This window comes from Odontesthes bonariensis, chromosome 12 (genome assembly GCF_027942865.1).
Source record: "Odontesthes bonariensis isolate fOdoBon6 chromosome 12, fOdoBon6.hap1, whole genome shotgun sequence".
NCBI lineage: Eukaryota > Metazoa > Chordata > Actinopteri > Atheriniformes > Atherinopsidae > Odontesthes > Odontesthes bonariensis.
The window spans coordinates 25,932,432-25,957,866 of NC_134517.1; the positions used below are offsets into that span (position 1 = coordinate 25,932,432).

The window sequence follows — 25,435 nt, forward strand, 5'->3', positions numbered from 1 at the left end:
TGTAATTTGTAATAGACACACTGCAGATCAGATCAAGAGATAAAATGGGGTGTTCATTTTGTAACTTTAGTAATAGAATAATGACACTAATTTGTGATCTGTATTTAGTGGCAAAGGAAATCTTTCTGCATTCTTTTGCAAATGTGTGAATGTTTCTTCTTCTGTTTATCAGCATTGCATGCGACAAAAATGTGTATTTCTGTACCTGTGGTCCGAGCACAGTCACCCAGTGTCATTCAATTTTTAAAAAATTGTTTTTTAAATTATGATATTTCGAAAAGAAATACGTCGTCCAAAGTGATGTATGAACTGTGCAAGGCGATAACGGACGTCACTGTAAGGTGATCGACCCCTTTAAAACTTTGAAATGGTCTCTTTCGGTTGCGTCAAAGCCCCTCTTTTTTAACGCAAGTGGCCTTTTTTGCTGGCAGAATGAATTGACCCACTGTTGAACAGATAGTCAGCCACTTAAGGAGCTGAATACATCGACACAAGCCATGATAGTGAAGTTTGACCTCAACTCCCACTCACAACACACACAATGTTCTTCCAGTGTGTGTGTGTGTGTGTGTATGTGTCTGAGTATATGAGCAGCAGGGTTTTTCAAGGCCAGATATAAAAGATATGTGTCACTGATTTCAGAAAAATGAGGGCTTTTATGCTGAATAATTTGTCTACTACCATGGGCACTCTTTGTAGAAAAGAAAAATCAAAGATTAAACAGATATCAACAGATTTGGAATACGATCTACCTACAGTACACATTCTGAAAATCAACTATATATCATTCAGCTGAGACACTGAGATGGAAAATAAGTCACGATTTTACGTAGTCTCCACTGGATCTAACAGAAGAAGAAAAATAAGAGGAAGTGGTTGCCATAACTGGAAGTGGCACACAAATAAACATGCGACAAACAGAGTATAAAAGAGCGGAAGTTTGTAAAAAGCAGAGAAATTACACAGTGGAAGCTCGTGGCGAAAAAACATGGTGTTCAACAAGAAGATACAAAATGACAAAAGAGCCAAAACAAGAGTATTTGGTGTGGCTTTTCCTCACTGTAGACAGCTTTTGGGCATTAAAGGACCGATATATTACGGACATCTTGCATCTTTTCTTCTAAATAAATATAAAGCTTGCATTGTACATGTTGTAAATGCAACTTATGTTGTAGCAGTATCTTTTTTTAAGCTGATTCCGTGATGCTGTCATGTAAGCACACATTAATCCGGCCGAGGGTCCACCTCTTATTGGTATGCATGAATTACTAAAGATTAACAAAGCCACATTAACATGGATTTTTTTTCTGCCAATAAGAAGGAACCCATATTCGAAAATAGCTACAGTGTTAATATGTTTGCTTCCATATTTGTGGTAAAAACCAAGTTTATCATATAATGTAAGCTGTACACCTGTGAAAATATTGTAAGATTAAAATTAGGCTATGCTTTTGGCATAGTTGGTTCGGAATATTTGTTCATTCAGTTGACCTCATGTGTGATATATTTCAAATATATTTAAAACTTCAAAAACTGCTGGCCGGTGGTGTGGTGGTTAGCACTGTTACCTAACAGCCAGAAGGTTCCAGGTTCAGCTCCCCACCGGGGCCTTTCTGTGTGGATTTTGCATTTTCTCCCGTGTATGTGTGTGTTCTCTCTGGGTACTCTGGCTTCCTCCCACTGTCCAAAAACATGCATGTTAGGTTAATTGGTGTCTCTAAAATTGTCCCTAGGAGTTTGTTTGTCTGGTTTGTCTCTTTATGGCCCTGTGATAGATTGGCGACCTGTCCAGGGTGTACCCCGCCTCTTGCCTGATGACTGCTGGTATAGGCCCCAGCCCCCCTGTGACCCGACCGACGAATTCAGCGGGTATGGAAAATGGATGGATGGATGGATGGACTTCAAAAACTGGTGCTGTTGTGATTCATCTACTTAGACTTTGGTATAAATTCCAAAAACATTTCAGCCTGAAAGATACGTCCCTTTCAAACACGCTTACATTCTACAGTTTCTTTTTAATCTCTTTGCAGGATATAAAGTTTCATATTTGGGATAGAAATGAACTGAGAACATTGAGTTTGACAACCTGTTTTTTGCAGATGTCAAGGCAATTTAACACACCTATTTCCTGTCTCTTTGGTCGGGCATTATATTAAAGCTGCAACCCTGCAGTTGTCACAGAAATTGCCTGTGGTGGTTTAATCTACATTGTGCTTCGCAGTAAATGCCATCAAGCCCTCTTAGCCAAATAGTAATGGATTGATACCAAACAAGTCTAATCCGGTGTCAAATTTCAATTACCTTTCTCCTTCCTGTCTGAATTTAGCATGGGAACAGGGCACCTATGTGGCAACTGATGATAGATATGAGAGCATCATAAAACAGAAACAGAACGACAGAAATAGAGAGGGGAAAGAAGCAAATTACTGGGGAGGGACTATATCTATGCAACGGCCTTCATCAGTGACCCTGGCGGTGCTGTAATTCCTGCAGTGTTGAGTCATGTGGGATGCTTCTGGGTAGTCTCAGGGCCCAGCAGCCCTTTTTTGGGAATGTCATGTTTTAACAACTCCAGTGCCTTTTAATTCCTGCTTCTAAAAGTCTGTCTGGAAGTAATGGAATGTGTGTGAGGCAGCAGGCCAGACGCTAGTATTTGGAAATAAACTGTCTGTCCAATCTGATTGGCCTCATTCTCAGGGACGTGGGAGCAGCAAGTCTGCCAATATGTAACACACTCACACATGCATGCACAAGCATTGATGGGGCGTGCTTCCAAACACACCTTACAGAAACATTCCTGTTTGGCTTTACAAGATATGCACACACCCACTTGGGCACTCATACAGTACAGTAGATCATACTGAAAACAACAACACGTGGCTACAGGCAAACAGAAAAAAACAGGCACTGCATAAATGAAAGTAAATACTTTCATCTAAGCCGAGATCCAGTATCTGTGTGTGTGAAATAGAGAGAAAGAAGCAGAGGAAAAGGCTAATTCTTTTTTTCCTAATAATATTCCCACAGCAGCGCTGATGAGTCTCATGGAATGGCTGCAACTGAACGTCAGGAAACTCCTGGGAGGCTGGAAGAGTTAATGGACCATATATGTTCATATCATGCGTGTGTGAGAGTGTGTATGTGTGTATTTCTTTCGTCTCAAAGGGAGGAGCTGTGGAGGCAAGTGATGAAGTAAGCTACAACAAAAACTTCAACCTAATTGTTCCCTAAAGGCATAGTGTTGGGAAATTGACAAGATTAAGTCAACCTCCCACATCTGAGGAAAAATACCGGCAACCGCTGATGATAGAGCTTGACCAAAGTTTATCAGTGTTTTAACATCAGATGAAACAATACATGTTAATAGCAAATATCTCAATTAAACAGATGCTAGAGAGACGTTTGCAGTTTGAAGGTTTTGTGAGCTCTCGTAAAAATCACTGATGCTGTGACTTGAGTCAAGTAAGAAGATGGACAATCTCCAGATTATATAGACTACTCCAGGGCATGTTATAAGTGATACAATACATTTGACTGCATTCTACAGTTTCTGAAAGCTAATGCATATAGTCACATCAATGTGATCTGAACTGATATAATCTGAGGTCAAAATTCAAAACTGAAGAGCCTGTCAGGTAACTCATGTATGAAATTACAGAGGAGTGAAAAATAGAGATAAAAAGCTCAGTGCAGATGGATGATATCTAAGTGCATGTTATTCCTGCAGTAGGGCCAATTAAGACTTTGCCCTTATCCTAACCACAGAACATGAGTGGCCTCACTGTTGTTACTTGGGTCGTTAGCAACACGCAATATACAACTTTTTTTAAATGTTGCTGCCAACAGATTCTAGATTAGCAAATACTTTTCATTTGTTCTATTGTGAATGAAATATTGATTTATGATATCTGTAAATCATTGTCTTCAGATTTTTATTTACATTTTAAACAGCGCCCCAACTTTTTTGAAGTTGTGTTGTATCAAATTAGAGCTAGAGGTACAAAGTAGGGTAGTGTTTACCCTAATTCTCTTTTTACATGCCACATTTGGCTTGCACTAAAACAGTGATGGAGCTTGATATCCAATGGTTGTAACCCCAGTTTTGGGACATAGTGTAGTTCTTCTATACCTTACTGAACCAGTCGGAAAAAAGTAGACTTGTTGGTATAATCAGTATAAAACAGTAATTGCAAATAAGATTAAAAAAAAAAGAAGATCATAATTTAGGGCGACAATACAAAGCGAACTGGTCTACTCCTCCTTCAAAGTGTGGTGCTGCTGCCAAACTTCTGTGAGGCCCATCAAAGCTTGTTTATACCTCAAACCTAAAAACACACTCTGGCATTGAGAACGCACAGAAACAGCTGTATGTAAGAACTGTACATGTGTGTGTATGTGTGTGTGTGTGTCCACAAGTTCACGTGAACAGAATTCCTAATTTTTACACATGTGGGTACCATTCTCCAGTTGGGCTTCGGGGATCTTGACAACTACTATGTTAGCGTGAGAACTGGAGGGACCTGTATGATTACTGAGGCCAGAGAGTAGGTTGAGCTTTTCAGCAACATGCTAGTTCACAGGCTAGCTGTGAGATAAACAGAAGGATGAGAGAGGAGGATTAGAGGATGGAAAATAAGGAAAGAAAGTATGGGCTCTGAAACAACTGGCTTGATTTAAGGCCCGCTCAATCAGTACAGTTTCTCCAGTCACTGCTTGAAACAAATTTTCCTGGATTAGTTTTCATGTATTTTACTCAGTTATTGATTTGAGAAAGAAAGAAGAAGCCACAGCTGCCTAAGAGCGCAATGTGTCCTTCAACTCAAACAAGTCTGGTAATAGCAGGCATGCTGTCCCAAAAGATCAGATATGTAGCCCGGTTCTATGAGTAAAGAGAAGATCTCATCACCGTGTTCTAATAAGGATCTCTGCTCATACTGTGGAACAATTAGTTGTTCCATGGAGATGTTCAGATTTGTTCTTCATGTCTGCCAATAAGGTTGCTCCATGAGTATATTCATGTCAAGTGTCCCCATATGAGTTATTAGTTATTATTCCACATTGTTCATGATAATATGAAGAATGGTGGGCTATTTATGGCTTGGCTGGTGATTTCTCGTCTAGCTTGTGTTTCTTGCATTTTCTCTCCCCATGGAACAGAAAGCTATGATGTTTGGAGCAATCTAAATTCCTACTAACTGGAAGTAAAAATGTATTGCAGTAGTCAGGGAGTTTAAAAGATTTTTCTAAGACTAATCGTACTATTCACCAATGCTTTTAACTAAAATCCATGTTTTTGTGCTAGACATATCACAAGTATTTGTTGCAATGTGCTACATTTCCAGCCAAAAGTGTGCTGTGAAAAGACTACTGATGAGCTGGTTTCAGGGTTATATGTGTTATAGGCTCACTGGTGCATGTCGGGAGCGAATGTCGGCCTGTGTAGTGGATTCAAGCTGTACAACTACAAGACTGGAAGAAACAGCAGCAGGATATACTTTGAGAAAAGGCAAACTGGAGAAGGCATGTTGATGTTTTGAGCAGAAAACTTTGGGTCTTGGCATTTTTGAAAATGTCTGCCTGCGTGGCCGGTGCAACACGCTTACATGTGTCCATTAAGATTTACAATGTTGATAATATTTGATCACCTGTCCGGAAAATGAGCCCTCCAATACTTAATGTGATCTGCATTGTAATTTTTAATTCTTAAACTTGTAATCACAATTATGATTATGTCCATGTAAAATTTGTTTTGTTGAATTTTTGTTGTTCTGTTCTTATCTAATTACATCCAAGTTCGCCATCTACTTGAGATTGTTTAAAAGCCTGGCAGCCAAATTGGTCCACATGTGGCGGGATATGCAGCCTAACAGAGGATCTGTTCTCCTCCATAGGCCATTAGCATTTTACTTGGTGTTAGCTACTCTGCATCACAAACTCTTTCCCTCAGTAACACATGCAGGCATTGCACACACACGAGGGATATGCGTGGGCAGATAGAGAGCAGAGGAATCCCTGATAAGCCAGTGGCCTGGCGGACGACACAGAGAGAGGAATGGCAGCTATGTCGGGCATTCACAACACTGTGTGGTGTCACCAAACAAAGCCTTCCCTTCTCCCGCCTGTCAAAGACACCATTGTGTCACGAGGAGAGAGCTTTTATATCACACACACATTCCACACATGCTGCTCCCCACCAAACACACACATATTAAAAGCCTATAATATAGACCTGCACTTTACTGTTTTTAAAAAATATTTATAAATCTGTAAAGAAAATATGCAAACACTTGAACATTATTTGAACTCTGCATTTCATAGAAGACATCAACAACAAAAAACATGTTTGGGAACGCATGCACACTTAAAAACTGTACAACCATCCCATAAACATGCATACATACACAATAGTTTGATTTATTTTAGATTTAAACTTATGTGTACAGAAATGTTCTTTCCTTGACTTCTGCTTCTCTGGGCATTTGTGTTAATAGGATGGATGCCCCTTGTGGAGAAGCTGGCTTTACCAGCATGGAGCCCAAAGTGAGAGTCACCTGTGTGGGGATGGGAACAACGAGAAGCTGCCTGACACACTGAAAGTCAGGGAAGTTAATGTCAGCTGGCACACTCACAGGGGGGCTGACAGTGAGAGTGTTTTCACGTTGTTCCTCTAAGAGAGAAGGAAGCTGACTGGGTGTATCTATGATAGTGTGTTAGCCTCTTCCTGTTGCTCTGACAAGCTCCTGACTGCTCCTGCCACCTCCGCCTCAGCCACAAAGGACTCATGGGAAGGTGGACATGACAGGAGGGTGGGACTCCCATATGTCCCATGTCTGACTTTCCAGTGGCTCTGCAAACACCTGTCAATCAATGTCAGGGAGGAATGAGAGCTACAGTACAGCTGGAATGTGACTGTTTGTATGTTTGATATTGTGAAGAAGAAAATAGATTGAGAGCAAGCTTCAAATGTTAATGATTTGGGATGTTTTAAGTATGCAGAATGGAAGTGAGAAGGACAATTACATGTGTTTAATATCAAAAAGAGAAAGGCATTGCATTAATTTGGCTTTTGTTGGTCAACATATCCTGCATCCTTTATTATTTTTTTTTTATATATACATATTCTCAGTTTAAGAAAAAGCAATTAAATCACTGTAATACAATAAATAAAACCATTTAACCCTTTCAGTTTCAATTGTGTCATTAGTAGAGCACATTTGTAAGTGCTGTATGACATCAAAAATGACAAAAGCCATCTCTGATAATCGGCCTAAGTCATACTAAAATTTGCTTTATTGTCATGCCATTCCTTTTTCAAATTTTGATGATTTTATCTTTCTGTAAAATATCACTCTCATTATTTTCCTGAGGACATGAACAAATATAAAGAAACATTCTTCCATTGCTTCCATTTTAGCCTAATTTCCCATTGGTATTTGCTCTTTAACTTGTGGCAAAATAAGAGGAAAAACAACTATTTCTCAATAAAATATACAGTGAATTCATCTCATTTAGTTTGGAAGGTGTGTGCTGAAAGGGGTGGCTGGACTGCTGATGCTGACAGGTTGAAGCTATTTGGGGCCGGCACTCCTGTCAGCCACTTGGAGATCATCCCAGCATGGGGGTCACTATGACAGAGGAAGCTCCAAACTTCACTTCCCCATCTTACAGTGACAGGGCACGCTGGGTCTCTGAGCCCCGACAAGAGCCCCTGCTGAGCGATTCTTTGTCTGCAGGGTGCCTGGTCACACTGGTGAATTGAGACCCAGACAGTAGGGGTAGTAGTAGTGCAGAGGGACAAAACAGAAACAGTAGAGGCTCAGCAGGGGGGAAGAGAATTACCTGCCAATTAGGCAAAGTTAATGTGAAGAATGATGGGTGTCAACCTGTCAGAACCCGGGGAGGTGAGGGATCAGTTGGATAAGCACCATGTTATCCCTCAGATTACACTGTCTACTGACATGATCACACACACAGGCACACACGCACAGCTAGTCAGGCATGCAATGCAAACAGTGTGGGTCTATGATGATCTTTACGTCTTTAGCGCGAGTGATTTCAGCTACTTACATCATCCATTCAAAGAAATGAACTTTGTAAGGTAAACAAAAAGAACAATAGTTTGTTATTTGGAGACCTACCAAAAATTTGAATATTACTGTTGTAAGTAGAAACCCCATTTTAATCCTCCATTATTGGTATATTCGTTAGAAAGATGGAGCTCGAAAACAATGGATTGCACAATAAATACATTACACTGATTGTTTTGTCTTCTTAGAGTTCTGACAGTATTATCACTGGTAAAAAGCTAAAATCGCGACAACCAACTCATTAAAAGTAATACTTTTCAAACAGCAATTGGTTATTGAAATTCTCAGAATGTTACTGAATATTTGTCAGAGCAGGTTGAAATTGAGGTGTTCATCTGTTCACACTTTGCACACGCACTTATACCTCACATCCATTTTCTCACACAGTATAAAACAAAGTTTCAAATGGTGATGTTTCACAGTATTGTCCTTGTGGTGTGCAATCAAAGGCTCTCCTCTTAACGGGCTGCTTTTTCGTCTAAATTCCAGTTTTCTTTCACCATGTCACAAAAGCAACATAAAAACTGGGAATATGGCTGTGGAAGAGAAGCAAACAAAGTGCTGGCACAAAGCAGAATATAAATACTGGGCACACTAGACATAATTTAGTTTGAATGATAAATAACACAGCGTAGGAATATATATTGTTTAAACTGTATGCTTGAAGTGGTCTTGTTCTGTTTGAAGGGTGAAACAGACATCTACAATCCAACATCAGAAAAAAGTGGGAAGAGGGTTTCTGACAAAGTCTGCTGTTCATTTCATGTCTCTTTAAAAAGAAAGGTTGCTGACTTCACAGGTAACCTGATTAAATGAGCAAATAATTGGTTAATAAGCTTTTCACTTAGTTCCCAATTAAATGTGAATACCTTTCACAAAAACTAAAATCAATGGGGAAACTGTCGCACTATCAACCCAAACATAAAATACAGACTGACTCCAAGGAAATGCTAAAAATTATAAACGTGTTTCCTCACTTTTATCTTATCTTACGTCATTTTTGTAATGCTGCACAGCTTGTGACTCTGCAGTCCACTAAGGAAACCACCAGCCTCTTGTTTCAGTCATCAGTGAAAACCTAGTTCCTGTGAGAGCAATGAAGTAAATAAATGATCTGGGTCAATGGACCAGGAATGCCTTTCTGTGGCTCTGGTATGCGTGGTATGATCTTTATGGGGAGCATGGGACAGTAGCAGCAGGTGGGGTCACATAACAGAGGCTGGGATGATTGACAAGCAGGTGGCTGAGCAAGGATTTCCTCAGTGCTGAGTAACTGTGTTTTCTGCATCTTTTCCAAAGATTAGACACAAAAAGTCTTAATTTAAGAAGTAATAATGAATGCGTACTACCTTGCTGAATCTATTACAATATGTTAATAGTATGTTATAACTTCATATTCTGTGTAGAATACACAGATCATAGACTATAAGACATAATCAAATGAATCTGCTTTATTCAAATTTGTTGCCAGGACAGTTTTGATACATGTGATCTATTTAGTTACTATTTAGTGTGTGACTTTATTTCCATGCCTTGTTATTACCAAAGTAAAATCATTGCTTTTGATGAAATGCTTAAAGAGAGACAACTGTTTTCAAAAAATCTTCATGAAATATGATTACATTTAGGTAGTTTAATCAATGGAGAGACTAACTGTACCAATAAACTGCAGATGGAACTAATCAGTAAAGTGGCAGACAAGCTATACATCATACTCTCTATGAAAACCAAATGTAGTCATAACAAAGCAAGGGAACAAAGTGAGAGTTTTTGCTCTCTTTTGTGAAACAGATGGTCCATAAATAGTGGACCAAAAAAAATAAGCCCCCAATTTGGTAAGTCTTCATCTTGCTTACAGTAAGTGCACAGAATTCCAAGCTAACTCCTGCTCTAACCTCATCGGTTTAAGGGGAGAATTCCAATACACCAATGTATACAATTTTTGGCAATTTTGATGGGGAAGCAGACAATTTGTTTGCTTCATTTGCTGTGCTACTTGGGAGAGTTCATCAGTGTGTTGTTGCTGTTTCCATTCCTTCAGCCAAAAATGCTAAAAATGTGCTATGAGTTCATCACTTTTCAGTTTATCTAATTTTTTTTATAGTGGGTGATTCATACAAAACAATATGTAAACATCTACACCAAAGGATAAAATAAACTAGGAATCTTCAGCAGGTCCAAGCCATTCCACATCCACCATGTCTCCCTTCCCTCTGAAAGTGTCATATTATTTTGTTATACAGTGACTGTTAGTGTCACTCCTTAGCAATTCCTGAGCTGCACAGTACTGGCAGGTTAAAAATGTCAAATGAGCTGAATCTCTGCTCCTCTAGATGTAGGCAGAGCCGTAGTGGAGCAGCCTACAGTAGAGACTGAGCAGGGGAAACAGGTGTTGGTTGCTAAATGTGCTTTCAGTGAGCAGAGGAATGACAGCTATGTACTGGCCTCTGTGGTTACTGGCACATTACCCAGAGTGGAGCTGAAAGAAACAACCCACTGCTGCTGCAGCCACTCTAGCCTTTATGAATGGAGGGTCTCCACCTCTGATGGAAGAATCTCTTATGTTGAGTGGATTAACATTTGGCAACTGAGTGTTTTTGATAATAGTTTACTTTTGATAACCAAAAAAACTAAGCTTTGTCCTCTTCTTTTGAAGTTATTGTTAGTATTTTATTACAATCTCATTCTTTGGGTGGTAGTGTTTGGTCTCAGACCTTCGTTACCTTGTGGTGTCTTAAGCAGGTATTTTATTTGTAGTTTTTCCGCTCATGTTTGGTTCTTTTACGTCGAAATTTGGAAGGCTAAAAAGGAAAAATGTGATATATCCTGGCTGCTCTGTGTGTGGGCAAGCAGTGGAATGTGGCTGGCCTCCGTTGTGGGTGGATGTTCTTGCTGTACATTGTAAACAGCCAAAATGTTGAGCTTTTCCTGTGGTGTAACGGTGTATTGATTTTTGATTTTACAAACTTCCCAAGGCTGCTGGAGCTCCAACAGGCTTTATGCATGCTATTCTGAGGTTCATGAACCTGTGGAAATATTCCCTCCCTTGTGCCATATGGGACCACACGTATGAACGCCACCTATGTTGAAACACTGTCAAACGCCTGTTTTTGGAAAAGGTTTTCACTAAACATCCTGAAGTGATAAAAGTAAAACCATGCTCAAGAAATTGCAGAGTGTATTCAGTTTTCTCCAATAAGATACACAGTCAGGAGTTCTGATGGTTTGAAGAGGTAAATGATGTTGGGTTGTTTTCCCATCCAGATAACCAAACCTGTCATGTACTTTTCCAAATCAGGAGTAAAGTTACCGGAATCACTCTTAACTTCCTCCATTTCATACATGGTTTTGTTTTCTTTGAATTGCTATTTTCTTAGATTTCAGCACTATTGGGTTGGGTTTAGGCACTACAACTTGTTGGTTAAGGTAGGCAATAAAATGACCGAGTTAGGGTTTGGGAAAAAAACATTGTAATTAAGCTTTAAGATACACCATTTAATTGAGGAAAGCTTCTACATTTTCAGGTTATCATGAAAACACATCCAGTAACATTTAGGTCACTATTCATTTCCATTTTATTCATATACTGTAGTTCCAATTCACAACAAAAGTCATCTTGCACTTATAATCTTACTTACCACACAATCCAATTCAATCCAAATATTATACATTTGATTTTTTTCCATTTTTCTATAATAGTTTAATCTAATTCACAGGGGCAGAGTTTGAGCTGCCACTGGATGAGTGGCAGGGTACACCCTGGATGGGTCACCAGTCCATCATAGGGCCCAAATATTACACAATAGAATCAAATTAATTGAAATCCTACTTTGTTCAATTCATATACTGCCCATACATAAAATGTTCTAGGCAACCAAAGGACTACGTCAAAATTTTCTCAATCCCAGGTCTTGAGTATGGGTGAGGTGGAGTGAAGTGGGGAGGAATGTAAAGAGGTTCTCAATCCACCAAGTGGATTTGCAAAGAACTGTCTGATATTGCTAGCAGGAAAATGTGCTATGGACTGAGGGAAGAGAGCCTAGTTGTTGCAGAGAATTACTAGTTCCTATGCTGCACAAACTCACGTCAAACATTTTCAATTCACAGCAAGCCAGTCTCTGTTAAGAGGTGCATTGCTCAGGATGTAGAGATGCAGCATCAGGCCTGCTTCCACTCTTTAAATTTGAACGTGGGGAGGGTTGTTTCCCTTTTCAGTTTTACCAAGGTGCTGGCCAAACAGCTGCAGGGACAGAAGGGTACAAAGCCTGGAATGAACCCTGGCCAGCAGCAAAAACTGAAATCTTTAAATTCTCCCACAGTGCCAGACAGATATGCCAGGACTTGTCCATGAAGATGCCACTGTTTGCTGCTGCTGATGTGGTCATTGCTGGACTAACATACTTTCTTGTGTACTCCCTCGTATTCTACATCACTAACAACCTCAGTCGAGTTCCCATTTTGTCACAATGAGAAGCTGAATCTCCAAAGAATTCGGGATTGGGATTTTATGTCCGCTGAATGACTGAGCATTGACAGGCTCAACACAAAAATCAATACTGATATTCTTTTACTTGTTTCAGAATATTGTACTGAATCATCTGAATATCTTCAGAAATTTTGTCTTTGGTTGATTATTGAACCACAGGAGTCTCTGCAGTGCAGCTGAAAGACTTGATTTCAGTTTTCCCAGAGTTTGAGGATTAGATTTTGAAACGTGTGTGTCACAAAGTGCGAAAATGAAAACTTGGTTAATAGGAAGTGATAGTGAGATTAAGGTCAACAAAATGTCACTAAAGGCTTAAGCATGGTTCTACAACCTGTCTATGTTGGTTCTTTGCACACCCACGTCAACATAGTATCACATTTTTCTGCCACACGGTATTAGTCTCAGAAACGTGGAGTAATATGAGTTGCAGTTTAGGCTGCTCTTGGTTGACTTAATGCTGTTGTTGCTGATTTTACTTTGCTCTGCTGTGGAAAGGACAGAAGTCAAGGAGGATGAAGACTTACTTTATGATGTAGCAAAACTAAATGTTAAGATAATAAAAGCTGTCCCATGCAGTTTTTATCTTCTTTTCACCCTTGCTTTTGAGTTTTTTATTACTTATATGATCATTGTTATCATGCATTAATTCCTTTATTTATTTGGTGCCTTGTCCTCTTTGTGATGAAACTGATTATTGTTGGCCCCTCGTGGCTAATGCTAACTTTCAGCCAACTGGAATTTGACCTCAGGTTTAAATTGATTATTGGTTACTCCAAATCTAATGTGATTTGGGCTACCATAATAAGAAAATGCCGTGTCTTATTCAGACTAAGATTTAATTTGGGTTAATGCAGGAATGTCGCTGTACATGAAAACAAATTAAATGTTTGTCTGGTTTTCCCTAAACAAAGAGATGTTCAAACCTGCTTGAAGGGCTCCAAGTTAGGCTTCCCTTTTGGTCTTCTCTTTGTAGGTCTCTGATTATATATATATTCTATTATCTTAAGTTCATTGTAGAATATATCACCTGAATCTTTTCCTTTCCACACCATCTTCTTTATGAGACAAAGATGGATGAACTGCTGCTATAATTTTGAAATAAATCACACCACTTTTAAAGACATTTCATGTACCATTTTAATGCATTACTTAATTTTCACACGATTCACGTCGATTCAACTGCAGCAAGAGACTTCTGATGACAAATATGTAAATGGTGTTTGTTATAATTGACTATTTGGCATCACAATAGTCAAGATGCTGTCTTTATCAAAACAAACAAATAAACAAAAATCTAAATTAGATGAAACTGCAATGTTCTTCTGTAAATTTGAATTCAATGCTTATATTTGAATGCTGATTCTATTCAAACCACCAATAGACAGTTTGTTTGCTTGATCTACAGAGGTAAGTAAATAACTTACAATTTAGAGGAGAAGATTGACACAAATTTTATTTCAATCATAAAAGCATTCATCAGATCCAACTGTTGATATTGATAGTAGCACTTCCAAACTACACCATCATCTTTTCCTAAACAACAGGAAAATGTGATGTTTAACTGCATCTTCTGCTCCATGGGTGTTCCAACTTGTTTATTAAAGAGGAATCGGGTATCGTTTAAAATTTGGTGAATCAAGCACAATCAGCGGGACAAGTGTTCTGTGACAGTCCCAGCACGCTTCATTAGGCTGTCCTGTTGACAAAAACATAGTGGTGAAAGCTGAGCCTTTCACTAATACCCCTAACACCCTTAATACAAATTAGCTCCAATTACACCAGTGATTTGTGGGGTGTTGGGCTGGTTTGTTTGAGTCCAGAAAAATTATTTTGAATTGTAAAACGGAGCAAAAGGAAATGGTGAGGTACTATTGCGGCCATAAGCATGTTTTACTGAACGTTGTTTTTTAATTTCTATCTCCTCTCTTTTCTCTTCTCCCTCGTCCTAACCATTCTGATCTCTGTATTTATATAGTTTTCTGTTCAGACAGCTGGTGTTGTGTTGCTGATTGTGAGACTAATCATCTGCTCAATTACTCAGGAATGTGTAGCTGGGCCATGTTATGACTGATCAGCTTTCTCCTTTTCACTCTTTCTTTTCATCTCTTCTTGTGGACTCTGACTCTATGGTGTGCTGCATCTGGTTTCTATCTCCATCTATTTCACTGTTTCTCCAGCATTCAGTTCACTTCAATTCTGCTGGAGTCAATTCATTTGGATTCAAGTCATTTCAGTTCAATCGAGCTAACAGTGAAAGTTTTTAAAAGTGTATTTTACCATGGTTGCAACATGGCCTGACTGTAACATATGTTTTCATATATCTTTTTTTAATCCACCTGCTGTTGTTTGGTTCAGCAGATTATTGCCACGCTTTAGAAAATGCTGTTTTCAATACTGTTGCTACCGTTGGAAGCAACAACAATACTGTAAACAATACAGTGCTCTGATGTACTGACATCTAAAATTAATTAATGAAGAGAAGGCAAAAAAAGGAATGAAAGAAAAATAAATAAATCAGTAGCTCACATTGGAACATTGGTAAAAAAAAAAAAAGTATAACAACCAGAATTATGTTTTGAGGACATCTGTAACAAGTTCAGTATGAGATGGCATTAAAAAAGTTTCAGATTAGGAACGGAAGGTCAGCAGCAGATGTCTATTCCAAGAAAACAAAAGAGAAAATAAAACTATTTCCCGTCATTTCTGAAAATAAATAGAATTGTGTGTCATGGAAAGGATATGAAGGTTTGTAGAGGAGGCAATCATGGCGACAAGTAGAAGTGGACCAACAACCACAGATTGGCTCTGGGTTTATCCTATTCTCATTTGGTATCTTTTGTGCAGGTCCAATGCAATATTGTTGTAGTGGGTGTGTAGTGTGGTTGTGTTCATGTGCGTCCGTGCATGTAATTGGTTTTGTGTGACGTAAGTGCACTTTTGAACTAGACTGCAAACAACATTAAAAAAAAAAGATCAGTTAAAATAGGTAATTTGGAAAGATAAATCAAACTTTACAGCAGCAAATGTGCATGAAAATGAAAATTGCTTGAATTGAGTTTTTTTTTTAATCACATTTGTGATACTAGGCAGCAAAAACAACCTCTTACAAATGCTCAGAAATTCTTCAATATCAGCATAAAGCATTTACGGTTTAAACTTTAATAAGATATTATGCTACAGATGCAACATTTCCTAAATTTCTGGGTACCCCATTGGTCATTTTATAATTACATAAATTCACTTTTACTGTACTTCCTAGACTGAGTTTGTGTTTGTTTTGTGCTGCTTATGCTTCTTACTGCAGTGGAAGGGCCTGTGGTGATCCTGCAAGGCTGCCAGTGGGATGCCTGTTAGCATGTTAGTACGCTACATGCTGATACAGAGCCTACATGCTAATGGTAATGAGGCATCCACTTGAAAACTGCAGCCTTTTATTTTACTACTGAACTGAGCCCAACAATTAGGGGGAAAAAGTCAAGCTTAACACATCAACAGTTTCATCAAACAAGAGATACACACACAATTAGATGAATTCTCTGAGGGCTTGCAGTGCTGGAGTGTGGCGACATTGAATTTAATATTGTGGCTCTATACAATAGAGAATAAAACTTGTGATATAGACATATATGTTAGCAAAGAAAAAAAAACTTTCAATGAGCAAACTAATTATTATCTGACCATCTGACCTCTAAGGGATGTTACAGTATAATGAAGAGATCATGTTAAATGATCAGCAGCCTTTCCCAGACTGTCTGTAGGACATTATTTGGACTGTAGCTTCTCTGAATTTTTTTGTTGTTGTGCCATGTCTTTTGTTTTGGAGAAATCTAAAAGTAAAGTAACTAACTAAAAAGTAATGATAATGAAATGATAGTGGCAGGTATAAGAATTTAATTACAAATCAGTGTTCCCCTCCATCTTTTACTTTTGTTTGAATGTTTCTTTTCCTTTCGGAGCATCATGATTTGTTGAATCTCTGGCTGGACATGCAGCTGCTGTGTTCCTGATTTAAAGTCCTGCTGTTTAGTCGAGATGGAGAATGAGATACGTGGGAGCGGAGGCTGGAATGTTAGTGGGCTGGTACTGCTGATCATACCACCTGGTCAGACCACTCATGACACACAAACACACACAGAATTGTGTTTCCATCACTTTAGAGGACATTGCATTGACTTACATGTACACACTGAACACTTAATTCAACTCTAGAGTTATCTTAAAGCCATGTCTTCAACCTCAGATCTACTGTTTTATACAATGGGGACCTCTTTATTTCATACTTATGTCAGTCCTTGTCAATTACGTGTATTATTGACAAGCAGTATCATTATTTTTAGAATTCATACCAGTCTACATACTGAACAATCCATGAATTTTTTAAGAACCTCATTTGGTTTGCTTTAAAATATTAAACAAACCAAAACCAAGGCAAAATTTAACTGTGATACCTGAAATGTGTCTGAGTTTGGAACAAATGAGTCATCTGCCAGTGCCTCACAAACTTCCTGTCCAGACAGGAACTGCATTCTTTTACATGTCTTTGTTAGTCTGGAAGTGCGTGTGTTTTCAATGCGTGTGTTTGTGTAAAAGACATATCATGGCATCCTGAAAAAATTGCCTCTGGAATGCAGCAAACTCCCCTTGTTTTTCTCAATACACCACAACAGATTAAAATGTTGCATTCTGTATGGGTTGGAATTTTATTATAATCACACCTGAGTAAAGAAATGAAAACTAATTTCCATGAACTGTTTAATAAATTTATTACTTCAACATACATACCAATATTTACACTCAACATTCCCCAAAGGAAAAATAGCATAGGCAGTATCCAAGCAACAATTTTAGCAGGAATCATTCAGCAAACAACATTTTAGCATGGCAAAACAGAACACATAAACACACAACAAGCAATTTACAATAATTAACAAACATTTACTGTACAAAGAAACTGTGGATCAAAATCAAGCTCTTGAAACAGAACTGCTTGGTCACACATTAAATGAAAAGGAAAGAGTTTTGTGCCAACAGAGAAGAGGCCATCTAATCTTAAACCTAGTAGTCTATTCTTTTCATCATTCTTCAAAGGTCTTGACAGGCAGCCAAGTCATCACTGTCATTCAAGTCCAAGCCTGAGATCATTGCCATGATGATTGTGAGGACAGTGCAGGACACACGGACCAAGCTACAGTTAGCATTCTATATCTACATTTTACATTACAGTGCTGGTGTTGTTGCCATACATTGTTAAAGCCACATAGTAGGTCCTTTTTGGTGTGAGTTGATATTCCATCTTGAGTTTATGAATTAGAACCAAACTGATGTCTTTGATTTGGTCTGATCAAGAGCTGCAGAGAAAAAGAAACAAGGCTAAATTATCAATTCGATGTTACAATTCATTGCACATACTAGTATACACGTGACACTTGATAAATGCTTGTCAAAGCGGTTTTTCCTTCACAGCTACCTGAGTCATACACCTCCAAAGACCCATGGAGGGCAGAGGGGGTCCAGGCGACAGAGGCTGCCGTGATAGGAGTGTTGCTGTTGGGGTCCATCTCTGTCTTTCCTCCTTCGCTATGTGGGGAGCTACCTGTGCTGGTGGTGGGCTGGCTTTGGCTCCTAACACTAGGCAGAAGCAGGGCGTTGAATCTGGGATCCAGTGCTGGGCTGTGGGCTGGGTATGTGTGGAGCATAGAGTGATGGTGTCTGGTGTGAATGTGGGGGCGAGGGCGGGGATGAGGATGGTAGACATCATGAACATTGGGGTAGCCACTTGGGCTCTGAGGGCTCAGATTGTAGGTCCAGCTGTCAGAAATGGTAGCTGCAGACGGGAGGCCGGCTTGGGAGAGCATGTGGCCGGCCCACAGCGCTCCATCAGGGTGGTTGAAGGGGACGGGGCTGGAGGAAAAGTCTGGGTGGACTGAGACAGAGACAGATGGGAGGCAGGAGTTGGCTTGAGGTGGAAAAGCGCTGTTCCAAGCTGAGCTGCCCTGACTCTCCTGGAGGGAACTACCATCTGAAACAACCGCATCACACAGTTTGAACATACTGCCACACACCTTTTCTCACCCTAAGCATGTAGTTGTAATTAAATTAGATTCGGAAATTTCAAACAGAATAAAAATGACTTCTGATTTGTTGCCCCTCTTACCTTTCCACAAATTGGCAGAGGCTGAGGCAGATGGCTGACTCACTCTGATGGGCTTGGTCTCGCTGCTGAAGGTACTGGCCTGACTGAGAGCACGGGAGAAGTGCTCATCCACCACATCCCCGATGTCGCCTTGAAAGTAGGTGAACAGTACACACCGAGAGCTCAAGTATTCAGCCTCTGCAGGTTGAGTACCATCCTTCAGCTCCGAATCAGATGAGGATCTACGGCCTGATTCAGCACCTGTTGCTGCAGGAACCTGCTGGAGACCCTGATCCCTGGGCAGCATCTCTCTTCCTCCCCCTTGCTGCTGCTGCTCCATACACTCTTGCATCTTATTGTAAACACTCAGCTTCCTCTGGAGGAGAGGACAAACTTAGATTAAATGACATATCTAAGCAAGAATAAGAAAACATTTATAATTACAAAGTAGAGTTAGATCATTTTTTTCTAGGCTTGAGACTGCAGATAATCATTTCACACATGTAGGTGGTACTAACACTTGCCAAAATAATGTGACTTTCTCAAGACCCACACATAGAAAGTACCTAAATGTTATCCACAATAAATTTCCAAAGTAGTGTACCAGTAATAATCAGTGTTATATTGGCAGTTTGGGAATCGTGTGAAAACGGTTTTCTTTTCCCCCATTCTGCATTCCAACTATTTGTAAAGCTCCGATCCGCATTCCTACGTGAGTGGCTGGTTGTCATTACATCACAATTTGACCACAGGATTAATAGCTCCGTGTCATCACGCCTGACCTGAAATGAACACAGAGCCCCAGACTGGAATTTTAAACTTTTAAAAGGAAACTTTAGATAACAGTTAAGGAAGTTAGAGGTGTTGACCAGCCACCAGGATACGTTATTCATGGCTGTGCCATGAATAACGTATCCTGGTGGCTGGTCAACAAGTTTTAAAGACTAACAAAAGTCTTTAAAACTTTTGTTAGTTTCGTAAATATTGCAATCGATGATGCTGTAAAAATACAGAACTCCCACAATCGTCACAAGAGCTCTATGGAAATAATTTATCCATCTCAGTTGAATAGAAAATAAATTAGCAAAGTTTTTTAGAGACAGTGATCATCTGTTGTCACAAAAGTTGTACTATGAGCGTCTCACCTGTTGTTGCTGATGATGGTGGTTGTAGTACGTCGCCTTGTACGCCGCTGAAGGGAGGTAGTGCGCTCCATAGCTTTGGTGATACATCACATCTAAGCAACTCATAGCGACGGAACAAATCGGCTAAGAGAGAAAGTCAGAGGAGAGAAACTGTCGGAAAACAGCCTAGGGTGACTCTCCTTGAGACTTCAGACGGGCTGTGTCCTTCGTGCCAGCAGTGGCTCCATATATGCCCAAACGCATACAATAGCCATGTCGTCCAGTTTGCATACAAACAATGCGCCTCCCGTGGTGCGCTCCACCAGTAACCACCCGGAGCCACAAAATGGAATAAAACGGTATAAGACAGTGTATCCGGAAAAATTCTTTCCTGACAACTTTTCAGATAGCTTTTGATTGGTCAAGAATTCCTTTCTGCTTTTTCTCTTCTTCTGTTTTGGAGGGGAGTTATATTTAGAGAGGGCTGTGGCTATTACGCACGCCCACCGGGGTAGGGCCTGTAAGGCTCAGTGGAGTGGAGAAGTCTCATACCGCGCGCCTCTATATAGAAAAGTTTAGTCACATTAAACATTTTTTTTTTTAAGAATTATTATTCTTGTGAGAAGATCAGAGTACAGAACTGACTTCAAGGACTATCAGTGCCAGGCTTTATGTCAGGAGTCCACATATTCCCGGGGACATTTAACTTTAGAGTAGCTTCTTTTTTTCTCTTCTTTTTCCTTTTTTTCCCCTGCTGTTTTAACGTGTTTTAGCATCTGGGTAAGTGTGGTTCCCCATATCACTAGCATAAAAACCCTTCTTCCTTTACAGTTCCTACTTATTCAATTTATTTGTTGGTTTAAAAACAAGAATATGGCAATGTTGTGTCTGAATCAGTTTATTGTATGCAATCAAATATTAATTTATAGAGCCCTATAATATTCAATAATATGGCATTTCATATGCAAAATACGTATGTGACCATGTGTCATTTTTTGAGCAATATTACAACTCAATGGCTTCTGCTTCATGGTCTATGTAAATCATATTTGAGTGGTGTTCCATCATGATGAAATCATCATGATACAGAATATATTTCTATTTACTGAAACCCCTAATACCTGTGTTTGTGTAGTGGGCCAAGTGGGTGATTAGTTTTATAGTGAGGAATGAGCAAATGAGCAAAGCTCATTGATTTACTTATTAGAGCTGTTTGCTGCCATCTATTGACAAGGCAACTGACATGACATATCTATCAGTTTGACCTGAGTAGACCCACTGAAGAAGCCCTCCAGAAGGCTTGTTATAGGAAAATTAATCTAGGTATGTCAATTTAGATGACTGATAAAACCGTGAACACAAAAATATCGTCTTAATTATGCTCCACTGATTTAAATACAAAGGGTATAAACAAATAAAAAGAGTTTTTTTTTAGTTTAATAGTGTAACAATTATGGTCAACTGCTTGAACAGAAACCACAGTTTTAGTGAAAAATAGATTTATAGAGATTCCATTGTATCAATAACCTGCAAGCTTTAATGAATACTGGTACATTTAGATAACGTCCTCCCACTATATCACGTCATGTTTTGTGATATAACCTGGAAATTTCCCTCCGTAAGAAACAAGATACAAGCTTGTGTAATCATTTGTTTTGCAAGACTTGCATAGCCTGATTAATACATAAAGATATTTTCTGAAACCTTATTTAACTTGTAATAGAAGACAAATACTCAAAGATCTTAAGAATCTAACAGTTAACTTCTTGTTTATTTGTTTTACTTTTTACTTTTTTTAAAAGTAAACATTCAAGAGATTTATAAAAATTTCAGTAACAAATGAATCTCTGTCTGTATGTCTCTCTGTTCCTCAGTATCTCAACAACTGTTCATCCAGTCTAACACAGACTCAACTGATATATAAGTGAGCACCAAAATTAGTGAAGCATTTAGTCTTGAGATTCAGATGAGAAGTAGCCTCACTTTGGAGGTGTTCTGCTTTTCACTGTGTTAATGTCAGGGCGGGGCCTAAATTTGAGCTGCTATTAAACAAAAGTGTCATCTGCTTTGACCTCACAGCTTCTGGCTCTTAGGTTTGATATGTGACCGAGCTGCCAATTTAATTAACATGCCTGTTACAGCAGACATCTTGTGTAAGTTTAGATAGATTATTAAAATCTTAACTAGCTAGCCACAAAAATCAATGCCATTTCAGAAGCAGATCATCTAGACTGATAACAAATGACACTGGATGCGTTCTGATTGGCCAGTAGTCCCTTGTTAAATGGCCTAATTAAGTAGCTCATCATTTCGCTTTAAGTTAAACAGTAAGACCACGACACTAAGGTTTCCTTGTGTTTCAAACTAAAAAGAAAAACTAGCACTTGCTGTATACTGTATATGTCTCCTGATTGCAATTAATATGTTAAAATGATTTAAGATTCAAAAGAATAGTGTTCAAAACTATACCACATTTTCTACTATCTCTAGGAAAACAAGCTACTGCTGACATTAAAACTAGCATATTAGCAAGCTAAGCTTATGTGGGACTGTTAACTGATAGCTTTTGGAATTAAAATACAGCAGCAGTAACAAATATCTCAGGTGACTGTGAGGTCAGCATAATATGCAGAGAGCGTTCTGTTTGCATCTGTGATGTTTTTAGAGTGTTCAGAATAGAGGAATTTTGTTCAGGGATGTTCTCTTTGCTGACATTCACTAAGCAAAAGTAGGGAGTACTGTTTATGTGTAATGTGGAATGCAATATAGCTACCTACTTCCTTTGCTGCGTTCAATTGTCTTGTTCTCTGTCTGTATATTTAGTTGTCCTGAACTATCCTCTCTGGTCCTATAGTTAATTGTGTAGCTAATGACACTCCAAGTGGACATTTGTGTTGATCCACTTAACTGGTGGCAAAAGAGCTTTTGAGTACCGGAGATGCTGTTTGGATATCTCTGCTCACATACACTCATGTAGTGCATACGAAATAACCACGCAGGTCTCACATTTTAGCTTGTCTTCATAAAAAAAGCACAGTTGGTAAAAATAACATTAACAATGGCTTCATTCTGCTTAGATGTCCTTGTAAACCAACCAGCATGAAAAAGTGAAATTCTGAAAACTAAATCTAATTAAGTACTTTAGTTAGATCAAATACACTTGTTTTTTTTCTTATTGGCCTGTCATTACATGTCAAAATGTCCTCTGTGGTAAATAGACCGTATTTATATATTGCTTTCTGGTCCAGTCGAGCACTGATAGCTTTTACACTACAAGTTACATTCATTTTTTTCCCTCTCTCACACAATCACACAATGGGTTCAGTGTTTTTCCCAAGGACACTTTGGAGAAGCCAAGGGGTCGAATGACCAACCTTCCAATTGGCAGATGACCCCTTTTCCTCCTGAGCTACAGCTGCCCCAGTGATCTATGTAGTAAGACAAAGTAGCAAAAAGTCCTGTACATTAGGAAGAAGTCCTGTTGTAGAGCCCTATCACTGTTGAATTCCATTTTTCCACATTAATTGGCCCCTAAAAACCTACTAATTAAAACGAGATGCATTTTTTAAGTCAGAAAATTGTTTTGTTTAATCAAGAGTTCTATGAAAAGGGTTTTGCATCAATGCATGAAAACAACAAAAAAATACTTTATTTAAAGGTAGGGTAGGAGATCCTGGATTTTGATTCCAGCGAAGCTGCATTTTGAAAATACACAGGTCAAAAGTCCCAACCCTTTTCTTCAGACTTTCCCCCCGAAGCCACGCCTCTAGAGTACATGAACGCGCAATGCTTGTTCACGAGCACGAAGGTGCACGAGCGCTGTTCTGACAGCAAGCATCGATCGTTGCCGTATTTAGTATTTAGTATATGCTAACTATACGTTTAATAATGCTAGGTGCTAGCCAAGCTGGCTCTAGTTTAGCTTCCTGCCAAGCTTCTGGACACGCGTAATTCGTTCACGGAGAAGGGTACGCGCACAGGGGGAAGGAAGGGAGGAGCATATTGCAGTTTGATAGACTCATCAGAATCCAATCATCAATAACGGTCCGTTCAGTATGATTGGATACTGTTTTTCCTAGTTTGTACATTCTAGAGGACTTTTCATTTTTGTGTCAAAACTTTTAATTAATTGGTTGCAATGGGAGTGTGAAGAGTATTTCAAGCAATATGTAAAAAAAATGCTCCAGAAAAAGAACCCCTACCCCACCTTTAAGGAGTTGATTCATGTCTGACTCACATATATATTTCCTGTCGCTTTAACATTCATTTACATTTTGTCAGTGTGCATTTCCCCCACTGTGGGTGCTGGAGAGAGATAAATGTTTAAGAAACACAACAGGAAGATTTATTATTGATTTTCTGCCCCAACCCTGCTGCATACTGTTGTTGCCACATTTGACACTTGGGGCAAGCAGATATGACGGCACTTCAGGGACTGTGGCAAGTGAGTAACAGTCTCATCAATTTTACTCACGTTGTATTCACTTTGATGACACAAAAGAAGCCTGAATTATTCAACCGCATGCTGCTGATGCTAAAGCGGGACAGTGTTGTAGAGGAAAATCCCTTATTGTAAGAGACAGAAATAGGTTTTGAGTTTAGATTTTTTTTCTCAATAGTTTAGCCACAAGAATGTATTTTCATGTTGCTATTCATTGTCTTTGAACTGTAAAAACTCAAATGCTAAACATGTATCATTGGGTTCTTCAGAATAAAAGGCATTAAAAAATAATAGAAAATGTAAGGACAAACAATTTAACAATTTTTTGTGAAAAAAGGTCACCACAAAGAGAAAAAAAATTGATAGACTATATAAAAAAGAAAGAATAGACATGGTAGAGTCCTGGATGTAACTAGGACAGTTTGGAAAAATGTATCAATAGTGGCACAAGTAAGTTGTGACATGACTCATCACTCAGTGTGACAGCACCAGCAGATAGAGTTTGTCTGCATCTCCATCTAGTGTTCTTGTAGAGGAAATCTCATCCCTGACTGTTTTCGGTTTCTTTGGAAGTGGGGCAGTGGAACACTTGCTGTGATGTCGTGCGACAGTGCTGGAAGTATCAAAGTCATGCACAGCTCACAGGGCGCATTGCAACAGACAGATATACACAGAGTGTCTGACACAAGACTGGACCTTAGGGGTTTTCCACCAAACATCTGGAGCAGCCAGCGCCTGCAATCATCTGCTCCTTAATGAGGCACCGAGATGATTATTAGTGGATGCTTTAGAGGGAAAAGTGGAGGGAGGAGAGGGGGAGGGACTGGAATTAAAGTGGATAACTGTTTGCTTTTCCCTCAACGAATGAGGGGGACCTCCAGTGCCTTAGATCTAAAGAAATTTCATGCTCCTTATCTTCCACTACATTAGATCACAGACACATTTCAGAAAAATAACTAGTTTAGGTTTGGGGCATACATCCCAGGACACCAAAAAAGAAGTCTCAAGGGTTTTTTCCTTGATCATAGGTAACAGAAGAACAATTCCCTCCTGTAAGTCTACGAACTTTGAAACTAATGATTAACAACAATGTTAAAGTTATGCATGTATTCTGTCAAAGTTCATTTCAGATAAAACAAAAAGTGTTTTCTAATTAAAGTATTT

At 39.1% G+C, this 25,435-nt stretch overlaps 1 protein-coding gene across 1 annotated transcript; it reads right to left on the minus strand.

The window, feature by feature from the left end:
- Positions 1-17,355: 17,355 nt before the first annotated feature.
- On the minus strand, positions 17,356-20,286 carry vgll3 (vestigial-like family member 3). The gene is made up of 4 exons (XM_075478746.1): positions 19,852-20,286; positions 18,728-19,082; positions 18,041-18,592; positions 17,356-17,921 (listed from the first exon to the last, which is right to left on the minus strand). The coding sequence occupies exons 1-4, from the start codon at positions 19,954-19,956 to the stop codon at positions 17,881-17,883; spliced, it is 1,053 nt and encodes a 350-aa protein (XP_075334861.1). The 5' UTR covers positions 19,957-20,286; the 3' UTR covers positions 17,356-17,880.
- Positions 20,287-25,435: the final 5,149 nt, after the last annotated feature.